Source organism: Epinephelus lanceolatus, chromosome 10 (assembly GCF_041903045.1).
Source record: "Epinephelus lanceolatus isolate andai-2023 chromosome 10, ASM4190304v1, whole genome shotgun sequence".
In the NCBI taxonomy this organism is placed as follows: Eukaryota; Metazoa; Chordata; class Actinopteri; order Perciformes; family Serranidae; genus Epinephelus; species Epinephelus lanceolatus.
The window spans coordinates 18315908-18340229 of record NC_135743.1 but is presented as its reverse complement, the minus strand read 5'-3'; the positions used below and the strand labels follow the sequence as shown (position 1 = coordinate 18340229).

The following is a 24322-nucleotide window of genomic DNA, read 5'->3' as shown; positions in this document are numbered from 1 at the left end:
GACCAGTGGAATACTAATAATGGAAATATAGATTGTTTAAGTGAACAAAATAATCATAAATATCACAAACAACAATAAGACACAACTGTGAAAATGACAACAGAGGACCGCAGATGTAATTTTACTGTCACAAATATAAAATGTTCAAATCTACAGTCTGTGCAGTTCTAACTTTAAAGTTGAACTACATACATTGCAAAGTAACAGCAGCGCTCCAGGTGGATCTCTGTCTCTGGCGAACTCTGTAAGTGGCATTTATCTCTAGGGTAATGGATATAAAAGTAAGAGGGTCAGAGTTCAGTGCGTAATGTTATGAGACGGTAGTACTTTTTAAGGGCAGCTGCAGTACCTACTAAAAGTAAAAAGAAAAAGTATGTGATTTAGAACACACCCCCAGTCTCTGTACTACATCCTTCTTTACTTCCGTCAGTGCATTAGTCACGTGATCACCACCTTTAGTGGGTTATACTCAAAGTATTGGCTCATTATCATGTGGGTTACAAATTGTAGTGTATTACTTTTCATAGGTATACATACGAATAATGCCTGAGAACATCCTGCAGGGTTAGCTGAGGAAATCGATACCACACTCATGCTAGGGAGCAATTAGCTTAGCTTAGCATAAGGTCTAGAGGAAGGGGAAACTGCTATCTTGGGTATGTTCGAAGTTCAAAGATAAGCATAGCAACACCAATAAAGCTCAGAAATTACAACATTTGATTTTTGTTTAATCCCCATAGACACTAAAATTTGTTGTGGTTTTATGGGGAGTTACTTAGAGGAAATATTTCACAGCAAATGGCAGCCAGGTGAAGCTTCCTGGCTCGAGACAAGGAAACTATAAGATATATCATAAATATTACATATTTTCCTGGGCTCTAGCTCCATGGATTCAGTTCTCTCTGTTATCTTAAAAAGGCATATTTTTCAAAATGTCAAACTAGGCCTTCAAAAGGGAAAATTTCCAAAGAGTTCATAAACATTTCATCATTTTCAGTCTGCCGTCACTGACACATCTGTCTGTGTTATATATGATGTTCTGTCTATTTTAATAGTAGCAAAGTCAATCAGTTTTGTACAAGCTCCAATATGATCTACGTCAGGTTCATGTCACTCAGCTGAAAGTCGTATAGCCTGAAGTTATTTTGAATAAAGTTTCATTCAGTAGCTGGTTCAGACTCACTGGCTTCTCTTGCTCTTTGCGAAAGGTTAAAAAACAAAACAAGACAATCATTAACAAACAAGGATGAGCTGTCACATCTGACTCTGGCCACAGTCAGACATAGACCACAACACATTGCAAAACATGGCATTGCACGGCACTATCTTGTCATCTGTTTCAGAGAATGTAATCAAATCGTAGGTGGGTAATGGACCCTGCCATCCGCAGATGTGTTTTCCAGAAGAAAGGTGTTTTCAAAGAGGTGGAACTACCTTTGAATTGGCCTCTCTGTTATTTTAAGATTGCAGCGAGATGAGGGAAGCACAGTACCTCTTCATGCGGGAGGTTAATGTGTGTCTGTGCTCACTTGTCAGATGTAATTGAAGGGAACAGCTTATGAAAATGAGGTGGCAGGGATGAGGTCTTTAATTAGATCAAGATCATGGACAGAAATGAATTAGAATCACCACTCTCATTACCCACAGCAAAACTGGAGCAGCGCGACAGTGAATACATGAAGGAAAACTTTAATATCTCACAGACAGTGTTACTGTATCAGTGGGGTTTTAAAGGGATCATTGCTCTATTTTGTAGTAGTTCACTTTGACCAAAGCAGAATCTGTAAGGGTGTCTGTGCTTACAGGATTAATCTCTTTGTCGCTGTATCTGATGCCTCATTTCTCTCCATAAAGTCACTGGGTTCAATATGTGTGAATAACCTCATGCATGTTAAAAGCTCAATTTAGCCTAGATAGATGCTGAATAATGCACCATGGAACTTATGTGCCATCTAGTGGTGGGAGGCTGCTGCTTGAAAGAGCAAATAAAAGAATGGCAGGTGACAGAACTGTGATGGAAAACAATCCAGATATTTTGAATTTATATGTAAAAAAAAAAGGAGGATAAATAACAAAAAACATATATAAATACACATATATGATTTTATATCGCAACATGTGTCCATGAACAGTCATAGCAAAGATGTCAGCTTGCTGCAAGAGAACAGGGACGACATCATTATCTCATTTCTGATCATTCTTTAAGATAAGGTAAAATAAAACTTTATTAATCCCAAGGGAAATTGCTGTGCAGTAGTTACACTACAAACTGGGAAGAGTGTGAATACAAAGGTCTAATTTAACAACAACAATATAGTGCAAATACAGTTTGAATGCAAAATATACTATTTCTTATATAAAATCCCCACAGGTTCATGGCAGATAATTTATTAATTTAATTTAATTATTTTAATTTTTCAGTAGTAGTCAGGTATTTTTTAAAACGAGTATCTTTAAAAATAAAAGAATAAAGAGTCTTTCAAGCTAAGTCATTGAATGTGTATATTTTGTTAAAATAACACTCACTTAAATATGGACCTTGATTTAAAAAAAAAAACCAAAAAACATTATTAAACAATATCACAATAATAATAATAATAATAATAATAATAATAATAATAATAATAATAATAATATATTTTATTTATAGGCACCTTTCAAAACACTCAAGGACACCATACAAGACACAGTAAAAGAAAAAAACACACAAAACAAACAGCAATGTGTCTATAGATAATCAAAAATATGAATAATATCAATAATTCCGTAATATACAATAAATAAGTGTGTGACAAGTGTCTTCTACATTTCAAGAGGTTTTATTAATCATTAATGGTTGCATTTATTTATTTATTTTAACATTTTAAATTGTGGTTTAGTGATTTTTACTTCTTGTTGCCACTTTTATGTAAGTTTCTTTTTTCTTTTTTTTCTGTGTCTAAGAGTTTTATTTTATATTGTTTTATTCGGCTACATTGTAAATGACGTCTCTACTTCAATGCATTTCCGAGTTGAAATAAAGGTTGAATAAATGAAAAATTTTAATTTGAATCTCTCTAATTTTGTTAGAGATACAGAATTACAGACAAAGCCTTTCATATTTGTGAGTTTTGAAATGATTCCAATCTTAGTGAGATTTTCTTTTTAGAGGAAAAACATTGTTTTATATGTTTAAAATCATGTATTATATTTCGCCCTGAGGGCAGCCTCTCAGGATCCAACCCACCTCCACCTGATTGGTGGATCCTCGGTACACTTAGGTCTGCCTGTCAGCCTGAGCACAGGGCATATATTTACCCACGGCACGCGGAAGGACACAAACTGTACCGACTGGGACAAGTGGATCAGGCAGCGTCTTTTGCACGTGCTCCTGCCACCGCTAGAGAGACGTTGAGACTGATGCTCCGTAAACAGAAGAGGAGCCAAATTCACAGCAGTCGCAGAGACTAAACGTTGACGTCTTTGTTTTTAGCAGTCAGGTAAGTTTGTGTGGTGTCAAAGTCATTCACGGTGTGCTAGCTACGCAGTCAGTTAACAGTTTTATAACGCTGTCAAGTAGTTTGACGTTGTTGTTTTAATATTGTTCGCTAACTTACCTGCTAGCTAGCTTAAACTGTAGCGTTAGCTGTGTATGCCACGATGGCTGTTTATATTAACTTCACCTCGATTAAAAGGTTTAAAAAATAACATTTAATAATACTCAGGTTGCAAACCGTGTTATATTGAACCACTTCTTCCAGCACTTTGTTTAACAGCAGCTAAACTAGGTCAGACTGCTCCAGCTACTCCAGTCTGACAGCTTTTTGTTTTTTATTATACCGATGTATTCAAGTGCTGCTAGTTCAGACTTGACGTTATGTTGACAACACTGATGTGACGCAGGAAGCTCTCAGGTGCTCCTTCGTATCTGTGGCTGCTGTTTCCCGCCTTTTAATTTCATATCGTGCGGTTGACGGTTGAACACAGTGTTCCCCTCACAGTAATTATAAGTTGTGATCTGTTTTAGATCTACACATTGCGTCTGCACATTGCGTCTGCACATTATGTGATGTGTGTAGTTAACATGCGAGCACAATATGGGATCCAGATGTAAACAATTAGGGAAGTCCTTGCCTCCTTCAGCTATCAGATTGACTGTGTCTAATGTTTTCCATGCTGAAACAAGTTTTACAGGGCGTGTACAGGTCCTTAAGAAGTCTTAAAATATCTTAAATGCAATGTTACAACAATGAGGCATTCAAAGTCATTAGTCTTAAATTTGAATTTGTGAGATCTTAAACACTTAAAACATTTTATCTACTTTTATACATTTTAAATTTTGTTTCTGTGAAAATGAGTCCTGAAGTCCACATTTCTAATGTTACAAATCTTTAAAAACTACAATACTGTCATTTTCCTACCTGCTGGCAACATGTAAATTGACTTAACTCACTCTAATTACCATATTCCTACATAACACTTACCTCCACACAAGACCACACATACACTACTTGCCTGCAATAAAAAAGTAAAACACAATTTGTCCAAAAATCCGTCCTCAGTTTGGTTAAAATGTGTCTTGGAGGGGTCTTAAAAAGTAAAAGTTTAAAATTCAGGAATTAAGGGAGTAAAACAGACCACAGGTTTCAATTTTGATCCAGTGAGAAGCATAACAATAAATATTTCTAAATATGTGGTTGCATTACAGCTGTAAATATGACCAATTGAGACTTTTAATTTCAGTAATCTACTTAGGTAATGGAGCATCTCCACGTTATGTACTTGGGAGGCCCATTGTCTCTGTTGCATCAGCTCTCCATCTCACATGTGGTGGAACAGGTTAAGTTGGGCAAGTGCTTTGTAGTTTCATTTTCTTTGTGTGTGTGTGTGTGTGTGTGTTTTTTTTTTTTTAAGTCTCACGTACCACTATGAAGTACATCCTGGTTACCGGTGGTGTCATATCTGGTATTGGTAAGGGCATCATTGCCAGCAGCATTGGAACAATCCTCAAGTCCTGCGGCCTTCGTGTCACAGCGATCAAAATCGACCCGTATATCAATATTGATGCTGGCACCTTTTCCCCTTATGAACATGGTGAGTAATTGAGTGCATTAAATAAGGTCGCTTATATTGTCTCTGGTGTATCATCTGCTGTTTATTATTGTGGTAAAATCCTGCCGTTAATATGTCAGGATGTGGTGTGGCAGCAGCTGACTTGCGTGGTGTCACCATGTGTTTTCGTACAATAGATAGTTATGTCAACACACAAAACATTGCATTTCCACCAGTTTTGGATCTGCTGTTTCTCTGACCCTATGACAAATGGATATTATATCTGTGTTGTGTTGTGCAGGGGAAGTTTTTGTTCTCGATGATGGCGGGGAGGTGGATCTAGACTTGGGAAACTATGAGCGTTTCCTTGACATCCGTCTCACCAAAGACAACAACCTCACCACTGGAAAGATCTACCAGTCAGTCATCAACAAGGAGAGGAGGGGAGACTACCTGGGCAAGACTGTACAGGGTGAGTGAGTACACCTTCTCCAAAACATGGAAGCTCCCCTCGACTGTTTAAATACTTCACCCCCACTTTTGGTGCCAGTACATGCAGCACACTTGTTTCCATTTGTATTTTCTACTGTGTTTATAGAACAGATAATGTGGCACGAGCTGTATTCGTCTTCATGTGCATGTTCACTAAGCACTGTTAATTGGTGTTATGTGACTTTTGTTTGTTTTCAGTGGTGCCCCACATCACAGATGCCATCCAGGAGTGGGTGATGAAACAGGCCAAGATCTCAGTCGATGAAGATGGTGTGGAGCCTCAAGTTTGTGTCATAGAGGTAAGTTTGTCTTGCACCTACTTGTCTCTGTTCTCATCAAAGAGGAATTTATGCTAATGAAGCTTGATTTTTGCACTAAATGCAATAAGACACTGAAAGCCCTCTTTGTCAAAAGTGGTATATATTTCAGCAGCTCCCATAGGCAGCTCTTAAGTGATTTGTTACCTGTTTTTTTTGGTGCGTTGAGTAGAAATGGAAGACGTTTTCGATCAGAAATGAAACCAAGCATGTTGCCTGAAGCAAATGAAAAATATTGGCACCATTCAGCAAGTGGAGAAATTGCTGAACTCACACAAATGGGTCCATTAGCGAAGCAGAAAAACAAACATTATTTTGAAAAACTACTAAATCAGGGGATTTGAAAATTGATTTGTTGAGGAGAGTCTGTAAAACTATCCCCCTCTGTTCGCCCTGCTCTCTCTGCAGCAGTGTACAAAACAAAGTGTTGTACTTTAAAAAAAATGTTTGACAACTTGTACTGCAAAAGTATATCATCTTTAGTACATTTGCAGCTGAACATGTCACATCCTCATAAGCAAAGTTAAATTATTACCCTGCCTCCAGCAGTACTTTTCGTATGGCATACATCAAAACCATCTCTGACAGTATTATGGGCACAATAAACCTGGTTACAGTCTGTACTTTTCAAGGGTGTGTCGTATTATATGAGGTGCTGAGATCAAACCTGTGTGTTCATGGGTGCAGTTCTGTGGTCTAAGCAGGTGTTTTGTGTCAACAGCTGGGAGGCACAGTGGGTGACATTGAGAGCATGCCTTTCATTGAGGCTTTCAGACAGTTCCAGTTCAAGGTGAAGAGGGAGAACTTCTGCAACATCCATGTCAGCCTGGTACCGCAGGTATGGCCTACTGGTGGACACACATTTCATGTATTCGTCACAGATATTGGGATCACTACATCTGCATTAACTTTTATTATTTGAATAGCGTGTAATACTTCTGTGCCAGGTTTGTTGAAGCCTGCCCTGATCAGACAGAGCTCCTATTTCCCCACCACGGCTTTGGAGCTCTGGCTCTGATTGAGGGTGAGAAGCTGCTCCCAAAAAGTATGTTAGTCACAGGGAAATTGAGATCAGTGTGGGTACATGAGACCCTCAGAAAGAGAAGAAATGACAGGGCGGACCACCATCTGGTCCAGGAGCTTTGCCTGGATGCTGTTCAGTTTGGTTATTCTAGGATGAGTTGCAGACAGTTTGAAAACCTGCAGTCAGTTGTCGGACCTAATTACAGTTTGTTAGAAATGTCTTGCAGCTTGCACACGGTGACATATGAAGTGACAGAATGTTACCTTCACACAGGCTAATACTTGCAACCACAGAATTGATTGGACAGTGGGGAAAAAATGTCAATGACATCAGGCCCTTTTTCAACGTGACACGTTCAGGGCCGTCCAGCAAAAATGCAAGGCGCATAAGGCAGAAAAAAGTGAGGCGCTCAGCAATTCAAAAGCAGCGAGCAAAATGCTTCACTTCATTGAAAACTACAAAAAGCGGCCCCAGGCTGCTAACACATTCTCTGCCTGACAGAGGCCTAAAGAGGCTATAGAGCAGTAAAAATCACCACTGGTTTATTTTTTAAACACATCTCTGCCACACTTTGAAGTGAATTTGCTTTTTTATTCTCAGCCCAGCAGCACTGGAGAGCAGAAAACCAAACCGACCCAGAACAGTGTCCGAGAGCTCAGAGGGCTGGGCCTGTCTCCAGATTTGGTGAGTCAGATTACAATTTGCTTTTAGAACTTGGCAATCAGACCCGTACCCCAGATATAAACAGGCCATGGCTCTGCTTTCACTGTACGTGTAGAAATCTATATCCACTAAATCTTGGTTATGTATCTATCTCATGGTGTACACAACCAAATAAAACCCGACCTTAAATAAACTGATGGTGTTTACTTAGGAACCTTTGAGACTATACCCTTGTCCTGTTGTATATCATAATAAAAAATAAACAACTTGATTCTTTTTAGATTATGTGCCGCTGTGCATCACCACTAGATACGGCTGTTAAGGAGAAGATCTCCATGTTTTGTCATGTGGAGCCCACACAGGTGAAGTAGACTGACTTGTTTTTCAATAGAATCTCTCTGTGAGCTCCATGTGCACAGCATGCTGCTCCCCAACATCTGCAGGTGTGGTGTGGTGTATTACTGTATTTGGTAATCTGAGAGATAAACAGTACATATAAAAGTATAACTGCTGCTTCACTGTATGCTAGTGCCAGTTAGGGATAAGTGATGATGTTCTCTGATGGTGTGTGAGTTTGTGGCACTGACTGCACACAAAACTCCAGCATGTGTTTTGAAAACTTAAAGCTTCCACTGTTTAAAATATTTAAAAATGAAATAAGTATCACAAAAGCCACCACAAATCAAAAACAGTATACTTAGGATTAGGCCTGTCACGACAATTACGTTATCGATTTTTATTTTTTATTTATTTTTATTTATTTATTTATTTATTTTTTGTACGGCATATGTATATGACCTCGCTCATTTTGCAGACCTTGATATTGCCCAATGTGTTTTTACATGCACGTTTGCATAAATAGTAATGTCACCAACATTTTAGCCAACATGATGTCAGAACAAACAGTACTTTATTCCCCACTATTTTAAGACTTGGGTTTAGCGGTTCTTCCTTTTTATTATCTCTCTACTTCCGCCTACTTGTGCAATTCCAAAGAAAAATAAAACAACACTTAAAAGAGGACACAGTCGATGCAGTGTGGCTTACCGGTAGCCTGCACATGCACCTTTGGAGTCGTAGAGGCACAGAGCGGGTAGTCGTTAGCTTGCCAACCCCTGGCAACAAGCCAGAAAGTCTGTCATTTGTAGTTTTCTCCTCCAACAATTTCATCCTCCACTCCATAAATCCATCCCTGGGAGCCGACTGCAGCACACCGACTGGATTATAGTGGTAAAATCGGAGTTCCTGGTGCTTAAACTGAGTCATTTTGAGCTGCTCCTGTAAAGGTGCTATTCATGTTATGTATACTTTTTTGTATATATTAACAGGTGTTATACAACAGTTAGTTCCGGCCCTGCAATCTGATTGGTCGAGAGACAGTAAAACCGTGATGATATTGGAGTACAACATCACGGTTATTTCACTGTGTATGTATCACTCCGCCTCACAGCTGACTGCAATCAACAATCAAATCAAAACTGACGGTTAGTGTCAGTTAGGTCAGCAGTTGCGTTGTAGGCTAATTAATTCATCCACTGTCAAACAGCCAAAAATATGGATTTATTTCCTAAAATAAGTTTTGAATTGAACTATGAATGGTCATCTGAGGAAGATGAGGGAGAGGAGAAGCTGAATCCATCTGAGCACACATCCAGGTTTCATCAGCGGAGCTCAATGACTTGGAGAAAAACAACATACTGTCAGATCAGAAGGCAGAGTCAGCTGTGCCTGTGAAGCCACAGTCCACCATGCAGTCACCAGAGACTTATTTCACCGGCTGCACAATTAATGGAAATGTGCAGATAAATGTGTATAAAGAGTAAGTGCCTGGCGCACCATGTCTGCGTTACATAGCAACAGTGACAGCAGAGTCCTGAGGGAACTATTTTTGTTGGTGGAAGACAAATAAAATGCTTGAATTATCTATTTTGTCCTCATTTTTAAACATTTCTTAATCAGCCTTGCTTATTTAACTGTTGAACTGTTGCCTGCGGCCTCGTGCCTACGACCGAATCACAGCCGTGACGATATCACAGTAGAACATCACTCCCTCTCGTGTGATATTGCTTAATTAATTACTTTTTAAAAAAATATGTTAAATATTTTTTCATATTCCATCGCCAATGTCTGAATATTCTTAAGAATTAAAAGTACATTGCTCTTTGAAAGGGTGCACTTGCAGTCCATTTAAAATGACAATCATGTCCTTTATCACAATTATTTCTAGGACGGTATAAAAACACAGTTGTCGTGACAGGCCTACTTTTTTGTGATCAGATATCTGGGGGAAATTACATTTAAGTTTATGTTAGCATTGCTCAGCCATTTTTATCAATGAAATAAACTGAAATAACATGTTTTGTGATTCTTCCAGGTGATCTGTGTCCAAGATGTTGCCTCAGTCTACAGAGTCCCTCTGCTGCTGGAGGACCAGGGTGTTGTGAACTTCTTCTGTCAGCGGCTAGACTTGCCCACTGCGACGAGGCCCAGGAAGATGCTGTCAAAGTGGAAGGAGATGGCTGACAGGTGAGGAGGATTGTCATAGCTGCTAACCTTTTCAAGGCTACCAAAGAGATAGACACAAATCGTTTACGTCACAGTTATGGAACAGTCAGTTTAATCACTCAGGCACTTCCTGGAATTAAAATGAAAAGAGTTGAACACTAAAAGACAAATGTTCCTCAGTCACTCAGGCACAGTGTTGAGGTAGCATTGCTGGACACGGAAATGTTCTTTGAGTGGCTGTAACGTTATGATTTAACGTTGCACCAGGTCAATACTGTAAATCATCTCCCTCTCTTCTCAGATCTGCCCGTCTCTTGGAGCGTGTCTCCATAGCACTGGTTGGGAAATACACTAAGTTAACTGACTCCTACACCTCCGTTATCAAGGCCCTTGAGCACTCAGCCCTCGCCATCAATCACAGATTAGAGGTTAAGGTATGACATTTCACATTTTTATCTTTTGTGTATTTATTTCTGGATTGTTTTTCAACCCTGCTTTGCTGTTTATGTGTTGACTGTTGTCACAGAAAACTGGCATAAAGCCTAACATTTGTCCATATTGACCATATTTAAACAGTAGTCAGCCTGTTGGCCGTGATGTTGATATCCCTCCAGATGATGCTGTTTGTTGTTATTACAGTACATAGACTCTGCAGACCTGGAGACTACCACTCTGCAAGACGAGCCAGTGAAATATCATGAGGCCTGGCAAAAGCTCTGCAGCTCTGAGTGAGTAGATAAACTGTCAATAGGATGTTTCACACTCTGGTGACATGTGGTTATTATGTAGGCCACATGATGGCAGTGGAGTGCCGTTACGCTCAGTCATTTATGCGGCTTCATAAAATGGTCAATGACTTGTGCTTTGTGGAAATTCACAGTGTTTTATTGCATCTTCATGTAGCGATTATGTCTGCATTGCACTGGGGGGGGAAGTATATTTGTGAGACCAGCTTTTTTTTTTAAAGCCGGGGCCAGAAACAGGGTTTTGAAGGATTGTTTTTTGCCATGTAGTATCTCAAAGTTTTGCAAATACAAAAACAAAACAAATGCATGTTAGATATCATCCTATATTATGAGCCATTAGTTTGCTATTGAAATAGTTCACCAGACTGATCTGCAGAAATTCATAACACTGTTATCAGTAATGTGTCTCTGTGTACAGGTGTTTATATTGTGTGATGTTTGTCTCAAAGATAATCTGGACTATTTATGAAATAAATTAAGTCTGTCACTCCTTCCTTCCTTCCTTCCTTCCACAGTGGTGTGTTGGTACCAGGAGGCTTTGGTGTGAGAGGGACAGAAGGCAAGATGCAGGCTATTAACTGGGCAAGGAAACAAAACAAGCCATTCCTGGGTAAGAGAGATTCAAACTACTTTCTTAAAAATTCTGCCTTCCCCTTCATTAGGGATGTAACGCTACACAAGTCACAGTTCGGTTCATATCTCTGTTTAAGAGTCGTGGTTTAGTGTGAGTTCAGTACAGCAGAGGAAAAAAAATGCCTGAGGATACGTTTCTTTTCATATATTTTTAATAGACAGTAGTTCAAGTGTCAAAGACAAAATCCTCTTGCTGGAGACTGATGTAACATTTTGCTCTCTTGCAACTTTGGTAAACTATACTCACTATAGAATAAGGAACATTTCAAACACTTATGTGGTAACACTGAACAAACACAGGTCCCTTTATGCTGTGAAATGGAAGTTGAACAATTGAAAATGGCAAAATACACATAATACTAAAAAGTAAAACTAAGGTGAAGTGTTTGAATTATTTCCTCTGTGACTGTATGTAAACATTCAGAGTACCTCAACATTTGGCATCCTGCATGTTTGATGTGTTTCCATCATATACGCACACAATGGCAGAGCAATACTGACACATCATCCACGTCTTACACACAACTCTTTCTCCATTGCTGTTGTAGCTGACCGGGTACTCGCAAACCGCTCTTCCAGTTCTTGCGTTTCATTTGCGCTACCCATAGTGTGACTGACTCACGCCAATCCAGTTGTTGTGCTAACCTGGGCATATGATGCTAACGCTGTACAGCTGAAAGTTTACAGGTGAAACTCACATTTTTGAACTTTGGTTTCAGATTATTTGCATCAGTTTACATGCCAGGTATTCTGTCTGCTCTGAACCTACAGCACTGTGCCAGTCGACACAGTGCTGACACAGGAACACAGCAAACCTGATGAAGAGCAGACTTAGAAAATGTTACCCCAACTTACCTCAAGAAATGAATAGCTACAGTGTCTCTAGGAAGTTATTTTCTGCCTTAGCCTGTTTTATTGTTTCACAACTGAAACCTTATTAAATTAATATTACCTATAAATATAAAACGTAATATAATTGATGGCATAAGTACTCCAACACTTTGCTTTGACACACTTGAATCATTAGCGGTACAGCCCACAGTATTTAGACGTTGCATGTTCAGTTTAGCGCACATCGCCTGTACGGCAGCGTCACGCTGTGTGGATGCTTCTGTGTAATAAGCCTGGGAAGGTTTGTGAAGGGCAAAATAAATACAGAGAAATCTTGAAGGAACAGCTGCCACAGTCTGCCAGAGAGCTGTGACTCAGGATGAAATGTTTTTTTTTCCCTGTAAAACATCAACTTAAAATATAAAGCCAAAGCTACACAGGATGAAAAGCATGTATTTGATGGCTACGTCAAAGCTGAGGACTCAAACCCATCGAGAAAGTGTGGCAAAACTTTAAAATTGCTGTACTATGAGGATCTCTGTGCAACCGCACATAGTTTGAGGAATCTTGTAATGACAAATGAGGACAGAAATGTTGTGTTCGGGTGTGTAAAGTTGTTACAGACCCACTGATTCAAAGTATTTCAAAGCAGAAATTGTTGCCCCATGTGAAAAATACAGACCTGAGCAGCATAAACACTTTTGCAATCAGTTTATTTGTGTGATATATTTGTACATTTCTCAAATCAATTTGTTCCACTTTGACATATACGAATTGTTTATCATAAAAAAAGCTTTAATTACAGCTGCTTGAACATACAAAGTTGTAAAATAATAAATGAAAAAGTCCCAGGTAGAGGTGAATACGTTTTATAGGTACTTTATAATCATATGCTTAAACAGTAGTGTTAGCCACATAAGTGCTTTGCACAGTGGGGATCTTGTTCAGTCTTACTTTATTTATGAGTCCTTACAATAACACTCATTATGCAAGAATCCTGCTGGTCTTGTTTTGTGCAGGAGTATGTTTGGGCATGCAGCTGGCAGTGTGTGAGTTTGCCCGCAATGTTCTCGGATGGGAGGGTGAGTAATTGCACCATTCAGCCGAGGCCACTGTTTAAAAACATTTATTTGATTCCTATTGTTTCTAGTTAAATGATGAAAGGACCGAAGACCTGATGAGAAGTTAGGGTGAGCTCAGATCAGTTTTGCTCATCTTTTTCAGATGCCAACTCCACAGAATTTAATCCAGAATCCAGTCACCCTGTGGTAGGTTATCTTTTTCTGCCGTGCTCCTATCATATCATATCAGCGGAGTCTCCAGCGGAATGGCGTTAACATCCTGTTTGATCTCGACAGGTGATTGATATGCCAGAGCACAACCCAGGACAGATGGGGGGAACTATGAGGTTGGGGAAGAGGCGGACCATTTTCAAATCCAACACCAGTGTACTGAGTATGTATGCTCCCTGAATTAAAGGTGGACTGTCTGCTTATTGGTCTTTAGAGTGACTGTGTTTCTGATGACTGATATTTCATTGTTCAAGGGAAACTGTACGGACATGTGGAATATGTTGACGAGAGGCACAGACACAGGTTTGAGGTAAAACAAGGCTTTTTGATTGGGAGTGCATAACAAACACATACAGTACAGCAGTGGTACTCAACTTAAAGAGAAACATAGTGTTCTTTTTTTTTAACCTGGTCCCATTTGCCATGTTTTAGTTTCTAAGTGACTAATGGAGTGAAATGGTTTTTGGTCCAGTACTGAGAGAGTCACTGCTGAAAAAGGTTGCAGCTGCAATTGTGCACTGTCAATTTACGTCCATTAAAATAGCTTGTTTTTGCAACAGACAGGCTCAGATTGTTACTCTTAAGTGTCTGCCAACATTATGGAAAAGGCCTGTCAAGGAAATGAAGCATTTTCTTTACCTTTCGCTGATCAGTTCCGTTTGTTGTGATCACTCAGAAGAAGAGAAGTCTCTTTCTGGCTTTGTCACAATAACAAACAGACCGGAGGAAGCAAAAGGTAAAGTAGGGTCTGTAGGGTCCTTTCTGTAATGTTATCAGACACTTAAAATAACAATCAGAGCCTGCCGGTGGCAAAACCTAGCACTTGTAGCGATTAAATTGCACCTTGCAGCTGCAGCAGTCTCTTTCTATACTGGACCAGTTTCAAACAGTGCTGTCTCCATTAGTCACTACGACACAAAAACATGAAGGCATAAGGGTGCCAGGTGGCCAACCCACCATTTTCTAATTCACAATGACAATAAATTGATTCGCACTGGGATTTTCTTTGTACATTTAACGTAAATAAGGTACATAAAAAGCATCAAAAGGGGTTCAAGCTAAGCCCTGAATATCCTCAAATCTTAGAAACGCCCCTGCATACAGCTGACCTGTGCAGGGCTGCTGCAACAGAATTTGCTTCTTGGCAAAGATGAGTGAGGACAGCAAAGGCTGAAAGGTTGAAAGCAGACAGTTCATGTTTAATATAAACTGATAAATACTATTCATTTTTGTTTATTAACTGGCCCCTGCTGTACAGTATCTTATTCTGCCTGTACACTTTGCAGAGACTTGAGGACATTTAGTGTTTATAAAATAACCTCAAAAACCTTTACTGAATCCATGAGTCATTGCTTATTGTAGGTGAACCCTGAGCTGATACACTACTTTGAAAAAAAGGGCCTTCAGTTTGTCGGCCAGGATGTGGAAGGAGAGCGAATGGAAGTCATTGAATTGGAGGGTGAGTGGAAAGTGTTATTGAAAACAAGCATTCATGTGCTGTTGCTGCTAATGATTGTAACATGCCGTATATCTCCTAAAAGTTTTCACCTGGCTGATCCTTATGATGCACTCTTACCAACCTGCAACATGCTTTGCTTCAAATGCCATACAGTACGTGCCATGTCATGCGTTAACTGTGGTGTATGTAGTGGAGGTTAGTATGTCTGCGCTAATCCACCTGCTTTTGTTGTTTTAGATCATTGTTACTTTGTTGGAGTGCAGTACCATCCAGAGTTCACCTCGAGGCCCATCAAACCTTCTCCTCCATACTTGGGTCTCCTGTTGGCTGCTGTTGGAAAACTCCAGGGCTACCTGTCCAAGGGCTGTCGCCTCTCTCCACGGTAAGCTCCGACACAGCCAGTGGCATCAAATCACATTTAAAAGCATTCATGTTCATATTTAATCTGTGAACTGACATTAATGCTGACTGATTAAAAACATTTACATTTGATTGGGACTTTATGTACACGTGGCCAACCTTAGCTGTCGTGTATATAGTAAAGACATTTTTGTTTTTATTAAACCCTTTACACTACAAATTGTTTGACATTTTTATGCATCACTGAATTAACCCAAATGTAGTTGAGTTGTGAACCTGAATGGAAATTTACAAGCACATTTTTATTCAGTGTCATAATCTACTCTCTTACAGTCAGTTTACAGTGACACTATGTCATCATTCCACATGCAGTCACAATAAAGCAACCCCTATAAGGCAGCACTGCTATAACGCTCATTTTATGTATTCATCTTTCATTGCAGGGACACTTACAGCGACCGCAGCGGCAGCAGCTCTCCTGAGACGGACATCTGCGAGCTGAGGTTCCCCTCTTTGTCCCCAGAATAAAGCACATGTAGTTGTTGTGGTTGTGTAACACTCTTGCAGATCAATGCAAGGCCCAGAAAAAAAAACTGGTCCGTAAAATCGTTTTTACAACACTGATAGGTACAATGTCTTGTTACAGTAATTTATACTGTAGTGAATATATTATGTTTATAGGTAACGGGATGTCTTGCTGTTAACGCTGGGGGGGTGAAGAGTTGCTGGAATAAGCAGAAGCTGGGATGAAGTGTGTGTGGGGAATTTTGCAGAATTTTTTGTAGGAATGAAAAAAGAGTGGGGTGAGGAATGAATGGTAAAATATCGTATCATCATCATCATATATTTGTGAGGAGATGGATGGTTTGGAGTCAGGGTCTGTGCAGTCGGTTTTCTTTTTGAGGCGGCCGTCCTGTAAATCAATCCAATCCAGTGTATGCAAACATTATGATTTCGTACAGTTTGCGTCTTGTATTGCCAAAATTTGCCCATGTATCATGACAAACACATCCAGTGGTCTTTTACTGGCTGTTTACAGTATACCCTCCTATCAGCCAAAAAGCTATGATATAGGAATATGTAGGAGAGTATGTTCACTCCCTTCATGGTAACCTACCCATCTTCCTCGAAATACACTCACCTCATCAGTTACCACTACAAAACTGGACACATCATTGATGGATTTACCTATTTGACTTATCTGTTAGTGTTTTTTTTATAGTTTTATGTGTTTCTGCTTTTAGGTTTAATACTGTCTTACATATCTTAACTGTCATTCAGGGTTACTACAGAAAAGTGAGTAAGCTACATGCCACTCTGGTTTCAAATAATCTTGTACTGTATTACATGGGGTGTGCATGCAAATCTGTACGAGTCTGAGATTAAACTGGACCACAATGGGGGTGCTTTGTGCTTTGGTAACTGTGGGATATATGTATATATATACACACATATATGATGTTATTTGTTATAGGGTAAATTGCTCAGGCATTAGCCGATTTCACAAGGACAATCGTTTTTAATTTTCTCATGAAAGCCGTAATGGTTGTGCACTTTGGGGTGTTACTACTTTAAAGTTGTTATGCCTTAAACCTGAACTCACCAGTTCTGCTTGCATGGCTTTTATGTTTGAGACCGGTTTGCCTGCTGACATCAGCAAACATGGTTATGAACCGCATTGCCCTTTGCTGCGCTATCTGTACCAGAACTTCCTAAAATGAGTTATATACTCATGCACAGTCATCTGACAATCCGGCCACCTTAATGTGACCCTTGAGTCAACAGTATTAAGTGAAAAATAAGCCTGTCATATAAAACTGATGACTTAAAACTAAAAGAAAAACCTAAATATTTGATCTCCAAACATCAGTAGCAGCCAAGTGTAAATAAGCGTCAAGCCTCCAAGTTGCATTTTCACTTGGAGTCTTGACAAATTTAGTGGACCACGATAGTTAAATCATTGCTGCCAGTGCCTTTTATTTATCTGGTGACCCAGATGTACGAAAAACATGCTGTATTTTTATATTTATGAAGTTTGGATGCATGTGTGATGCATAATGGATGTTTATTCTGAATAAATATGCTTTTATTCCTCTTGATAATCTGGCCTTTGTTCTAGTGGAGCTGAGGATGATGGCAACTTCTGCTTTTTACCAACGACTGAGACACATGTTTTTTTAGGCAAAACCATAAAAGACATTTATTGATACTTGCACACATGAGAGACTGAAAGGCTTTGTCTTCACTGATGGCACTATTCCCAGTGTTGTTTGGTGTTGAGAGCACACTGGTGTATTTATTTATATACATAACTAAATGCTGCTGTAGCATTCCCTAGAGGCTGTCCTACTCATTACACCCAGCAATATGAAAAGGTTACTGAAATTATGTAAACAAACCCAAAATATGAGAAGGTTAGTCAAATTATGTAAGCAAACATTTGGAAGACCAGTCTGCAGGATTTAGGCCATATTGGCAGAAATGGAATATTTACCAGCCAGGACGATGTTGTGATGACTGGTATTCTTTTCACCTTGCAAGTCTGTGTGTGTCATCATGAGGAAATGTGGTCCTGGTGCCACCTACTGTAGAGGCATCTACCATAGTCATTTTGAGTATTATGCCAGGTGTTGGTCCCTCTGTGGACAGATTTTGTCGATGTGATAATGTCACAACTTTGCAAAATAGAGTCACAAAACCTTAAGCTTGGCCTTCATTTTGATCTCAGCTACACAACTATAAAGATAGGCATGGTCTGAGCAAGGAGGCCAGAAGTAGGGGGATAGGATGTAGTGAAGTGGCCACTGGCCACCCACTTTATGTCCCTGGCTCACAAAACTTAACAGATGTGTAGTTTGAGGATGGGTGCCAGAAGCAGAGAAGGGGCCATCGACCCCCCACTTTACCTTGGCTGACATTTGCTTTAAATCGTGGATCGCTGTATGGCAGCTGGAGTGATCTCATGGCAAGATTGGCTCTGGTCATAGCTATGTTTTAATTTGTGTGTAATCACCTAAAATGTAGAGTTGTGTTTTTGTCACCTTGTGTCAAATGCTAGAGCAACGGCGTTGCGGCGCACGCACATTTCTGGGCACCTATTTTTCAGGGTGCGACAGCTGGGCCTTGAGATAAACAGAGTTCGGCTTTTGGAGCGCAGCAGCACACACCGCGTGTCATAACAAGGAACAGCCAATCACAGCCGAAAGCTATCTGTCCCTTCTTCTGTAAATATGGAGAAGTTGATCATTTGTTGTCTGTTCGACGGACAGTATTTTTGGCCTGATACACACTTACCAAATAACGCTTGAAAGAAGATCAGCTCTGCACTCAGGATGTCATGTAAGTAGGCTATGGTACAGACTTGGTGCTGGTTATGGTTGCTTAGCAACCTCAGATGCAACCTGCTTCTGCACCCTTGAAAGCTGGCACAGAGTAGGCACAAGAGTATCGCCCAGTGCCTGACCTCGCGTTTTCCAGACGGTTAAGGACATGTCGTGTACAACTCCATAGAATGAGAGGTTTAAATCCACACATGGAACGGGTCCTCCTCTATGGACGCTGCACCATGTTGTTCTACAGTATCCCAGAACGGACAAACCAAACACGGCCTAGTTGGGGCCATTCGCGTTTTTGCATCGACCACTGTAGTTCTCCTAGACGCTTGGCACATTGGAGAAGTTTCAGTTGGCTGCAATCTGCAACCTCACCACTAGTTACCACTAAATCCTTGACACTAGACCTTTAACAGACCTAGAACATGATTACTTATAGCATGCTAATAGTAGTTTAATTACTGTCCAGTGATGATCATGTTTGAAAAGCTTAATTTGGTAGTGATGTTTATTTTTGGTTCTCTGTTTGCATTCTGACCACATTAAGCCTTCAATGACTGACACCTATGTTCAACACTGAAATAACCACAATGACTACATTAAAGTAGACATGTAAACGTGACTAAAAATAACATTAAACTTCCGACAAACCTATTGTTAGAAAAAATAATTACATATCCTGAGCCTTTCCTAATGTTTCCCCAGGGAAGATAAAGCTACATTGTTACCAACTTCCCCTTTTTGGTGGCAGTGTTCACTCCACAGACAGGATCATAAAGTGATAAGAGTTGTTGCTAACAGTTGCCCATGCTCACCCACACTGTCTATGATTATTAAAGATGACATGTAGTTATGAGAGGGTGACAGTGGGAAACTACAAGCTTTGCCTTGATATGCATTCACTACTTCCTTATCAAACTGCCTTTACTCCCACATCTGGCCCTCCCATTCCACAACAGCCCTCCCTGTGTCCTTGTGCTGCCCCGCCTTTTGTCAAGTATCAACAGGCAAACTTTCAAGTCCACACCTCTCATTCACATGCGACAGTGCCAGTTAAGATCAGCAACTCAGCTGAGAGCTGCAGCTCCACCGGGATCTACTTTTGTGGGACAGATTCCTCCACATACCAGCTTTTGAAGAGATTTTGATCAACCACCATGGGAATGAGACTGAGAGACTTGTGCTGCGGCCCTCAACTGCACAGCAGTCTGGGATGACTGTCAAACACAGCCTGCTTGACTGATTTGTGGGATTTATAAGGAGTGGCTGCTGCGGCTGTTTCACAACATTTGGAGCGTCAAAGCTAGGGAAGCAGCTTGTTGGAAGCTGATGTGGGATTGCTAGTCCCTTACAGGTTTCAACTCTTTTTTTAAACCTCTTTCTCCAACCCCCTTGGAACCATCTCGGCTACTCAATATATTCCTCCTCAATCATTCCTAACCTTACTTACAGCCTTGTTTATAATTCCTGCAGTGCATTTTCTTTCACTTTCCCACAACTTCCATACACCTTTGCATCCCCACAAGCTGTATTCATCGTCATCCCTTTTTGTTTTTCCCACTACCAGCGACAATGGACCTGACTTTGTGGCAGTACCAGTTCAGGATCATCATGCTGGGGGACTCCACAGTGGGCAAGTCCTCCTTGCTGAAGCGCTACACTGAAGACTTGTTCCTGGAGTCCATCAACCAGACGGTGGGTGTAGACTTCTACGTTCACTTCCTGGAGGTGGAGCCAGATGTCCGCGTCAAGCTGCAGTTCTGGGACACAGCTGGCCAAGAGAGGTTCAGGTGAGGATGCACCAGGCCTTGCAGCACAACGACACCAAGACAGTAAAACAAATAATTCGAATGATAAATATTCAAGGAATGACTCATGTGTATGTGAATGCGCTATCTAAATAAACTATCACTGGTTATTCCATTCGCGCCAGAGCTGTTCATCAGTGTTTGCTCTCAGCTATCACTGTGTATCCACCCTGTCACCCTCACAAGATCGGTGTGCAGTGTGTACAGAGATTCAGTGTGTGTACTGCTTAAAGTGGAAGAGGCAGATCTTTGAAAAGGAATTATTCTTAGTGCTCAGCATATTTATTGAAAAAAGAAAAACTCAGAGTAACATGTTTCTTTCTGTCTCTAAATTCATTAAATCATTTCTCCAGTTGAATGAACCATAACAAATTGCAAACTGTGCCTGTTTGTGTTTACCTCCTCTCTGCATGGTATCTGTAGCCTGCTTAATCCCACATGAGTCAGCTAAAACTCAGCCAAATCCGGTTTGTTTTCATAAAGAGGTAATGAAGAAGTAAGTTTTCACCATCTGGCTGCTGGGAGGACCGTTTACCAAGCCTTTCCTTTGGTTTTAACAGTCGGTGACTCACAGGGGAACCGTATGCCTCTTGACAGTTTCATGATTAGGGTGATAAAAACACAGTGGCTATCAATTTCTTACAAAGGAACAGACTCTCTGTCAGTCTGCTTATCTAAAAAAAAATTTCAGCTCAAACAGTGCAGAGAATCAGCTGATTATTTGCTCACTTGAACAGGAAATACGACAAAGTCTGAACTCTGCACAACCCCAGCGAGGGCTTTGGTGGTTTTCATGTGCTGGAATTCAAACCTTTTCTCTTTCTCTCTGTTTTCCCTGTGTGTCTCTCTTCTCTCCTCAGGTCAGTGACCCGTTCTTATTACCGCAACTCTGTCGGAGGCCTGCTGGTGTTTGACATGACCAACCAAGCCTCCTTTGACCATATTAAGGAGTGGCATGCTGAGGTGTGCGAGCGAGTGATGCCGCATAAGGTTCTGTTCGTCCTGGTGGGCCAGAAGAGCGACCGAGATGCCGAGGGGGAAAGAGTGGTGAGTCGGGAAGAGGCTGAGAAACTGGCCGGGCAGCTGGGGATGCCCTATGTGGAAGTCTCCGCCAAGACGGGTCAGAATGTGAAGGACGCCTTCGAGCTGCTCACTCGTCGGATCTACCAGGGTCTGCTGAGCGGAGAGGTAGAGCTGCAAGAGGGTTGGGATGGAGTCAAGTGCACGGCACCACAGGCGCTGCAGTTACAGAGAGCCAGCCAGGCACAGCCTGGCACCAAGAACAACAAGAAGTGTTGTGCTTAAACCTCGGACTGGTGGTGGTCACCCACATGCACTCAAGTTACTGTCAAAACAGAACCAGCCCCTGGAGAGTTGGATTTGTGGTGGAAGTTTACTGTTATGAAAACCACTTTTTTGCACCTATGATAGTGGTTAAAACAAATTGTTACGCCTTTGTAGGTACAAGACACTGACAAGATTTAACTTCCGAAACTTATATATTTAGCTATGATGGCGGCGTGACAATGTTGGCCCACCACTTCAATCTGAAATATCTCTAAAACCTAAATACTATAAGATGGACTGCAGTGACATTTTGCAGAGACATTCACGGCCCTCGAGGATTATTTCCTGCTGACTTTGGTGATCCCCCGGCTTTTCATCTTGCACCACCAGCAGGTTGACATTTTTGGTGAAATGTCTTGACAGCTATTCGATGGATTGCTGTGAAATTTGCTGCAGGTGTTCAAGATCACTTTGCTTTTCATTTAGCGCCATTATTAGGTCAAAATTTCGGTTTGTCCAATTCTGTGGTTCGTGAATACTAAAGATGTTCAAATCTGCCACAGCTGTACTTTGTGACAAATGTTGGTGGGTGGAAATCACCAGAGGCCCTACGATACAATATTATCATGATACTTAGGTCACGATACAATTTTATTGCGATTCTAAAAATGTTGAAGTATTGGGATAACATAGTGAGATATATTGTGATTCAAAGGAAAAACTTTGAAGTTTTCAGTCAGTTCATCTCTCTTCATTTTCATTGCAGCAAACTGTATCTAGTGGACTGAAAAAGGAATTGATTTTCTTATTCTAGTAGACTACTAAAAGTTCAATTTGTATTTAGAATATTTATTATTTATGTGATTAAAAAAAATAGATACATGGCGCCTGTGTATTGATAAAATATTGATACACGATACTATGCTGTATCCATTTCCCCCACCCCTAACAGGTCAAACTAAGATATAAATAAGACGGTAAAGTATCCACATCTAGTTTAAATTGTGCCATAGTCACAAATCTGCTACCATAATTCTAAACTGTTAGTGTTGTTTTATTGCAGTATGTATATCTTTTCATATTTATGGGACTTTACTCTGTGCCTGTGTGGGATTCAAGGCCCACAGCTGATCAGACTAACGTGGACTGATGAGGTCATTGCTTACCTCAGTTCAGAGGGGCAGGGGTTGTAATGATGACATATTGAGCCAAAGCTGTTGGCTCAAGATGAGACTACTTTGCCATTGCGTTCAATCTACAAGGATGGGATACGACTCATCTTCTCTCCTATTGGTTTTTGTACCTCAAGACCTGAACAGTGGTCGCCAAACTTGGGGTCCTGATGCCCCAAGAGGTCTTCGGATATATCTGAGTGGTTGCGTGATGGTTAAGGAGGAACTGCTCACTGCTCATTTCCACACCAAAGGTCATAACTTGTAATAAGGGGCTTTAAGTAGGCATTTGTTTATTTTGAGGGGTCACAAAAAGGATGGGAACGATTGTACTACAAGGACATTCTTTTTCCTGTGCACCTAAATCTATGATTTGTGTCCATGTTTCTCGTTCTGTGAATGATTGGCAGAAGTTAAGGGTGCCCTGGGTGAGATTAGAAACGTTCCCCCGTGACTCCGTGAATTAATGTTTCGGGCCTGAGTGGTCGTCTGGAAAAAGGCTTTTGTTGCATCACTAATAATTGCACAGCATGCTGAAAGTGAGTGATTGTTTTCAGGTGCTGTTGTTGAAATTAATTAAATGAAACAACTCTAGGGTGCCTTTGGATATTGTTCTTTTGAAATGTTGTGAGTGGTTTCCATAGCAATTACTGTCCATCTGTCTGATGGACGGTCTCCTATGTTTCTGCGAGCAGAAGGCAGACTATTTATTTTGTTGATGAAAGACCCCCCAGATTATCCCTGATGGGTTCAAGTGTTGTCCGTACACCAGTTTGTGACCTTGGTTTTCTGAAAATATACAGAAGGTGACTAGATTTCACAATAAAAAAAAAACCTTTTTACGTGTGTCGAATCCTTGGCTGACTCTAAGTTCAGTGGCGACAGATGCCATACACTAAAATGTGTCCTCTTTGAAAACACAAAGCAGTCATTTATTAACTTTTTAATCTGCCATTGTGAAAAATCAACATCTGGGCAGCATTTCTTCTATTGTTTAGATGCATTTTGCTGAAATATACAAAAGTAAAAATTAAAAATGACAAGGATGGCTGAAATAAATGTGTTAATATAATAAAACCTATTATAATCAGTAACAGTACACAACAGCACATAAATGTCTAACAGAAGCAAAGCATTTACTGTGTTTGTAGCCAACACTTGCGGTAGGAATTTATTATTATAGACCTTCTATTTATTAAAAAAAAAAAAAAAAAAATCTAATCAACAGCACTGTTTGAGCGGGTAAACAAGGGAGCTATCATCTCCTTCACACTCCACAGTTATTATCTATTATTGCCGAGCTAACATCAAACATGATTTTTAGCATTCACATCCAAATGCTTTCGAGTATCAAAAGGCAAACCGGATAC

The 24322-nt window shown here is 40.4% G+C and overlaps 2 protein-coding genes across 2 annotated transcripts; both read left to right on the top strand.

The window, feature by feature from the left end:
• The first annotated feature begins 3282 nt into the window (after window positions 1-3282).
• Window positions 3283-17455, top strand: LOC117266234 (CTP synthase 1-like). The gene is made up of 18 exons (XM_033641305.2): window positions 3283-3479; window positions 4894-5073; window positions 5333-5503; window positions 5722-5822; window positions 6562-6678; window positions 7465-7548; window positions 7809-7889; window positions 9902-10053; window positions 10334-10466; window positions 10672-10760; window positions 11294-11388; window positions 13262-13324; window positions 13467-13510; window positions 13601-13697; window positions 13789-13844; window positions 14897-14993; window positions 15231-15375; window positions 15797-17455. Exons 2-18 carry the CDS (start codon window positions 4908-4910, stop codon window positions 15879-15881), a joined length of 1776 nt encoding a protein of 591 aa, XP_033497196.1. The 5' UTR covers window positions 3283-3479; window positions 4894-4907; the 3' UTR covers window positions 15882-17455.
• A 1079-nt stretch (window positions 17456-18534) lies between these two features.
• rab42b (RAB42, member RAS oncogene family) lies at window positions 18535-23546 on the top strand. The gene is made up of 3 exons (XM_033641316.2): window positions 18535-20039; window positions 20253-20475; window positions 21354-23546. The coding sequence occupies exons 2-3, from the start codon at window positions 20258-20260 to the stop codon at window positions 21796-21798; spliced, it is 663 nt and encodes a 220-aa protein (XP_033497207.1). The 5' UTR covers window positions 18535-20039; window positions 20253-20257; the 3' UTR covers window positions 21799-23546.
• The last annotated feature ends 776 nt before the right edge of the window (window positions 23547-24322 follow it).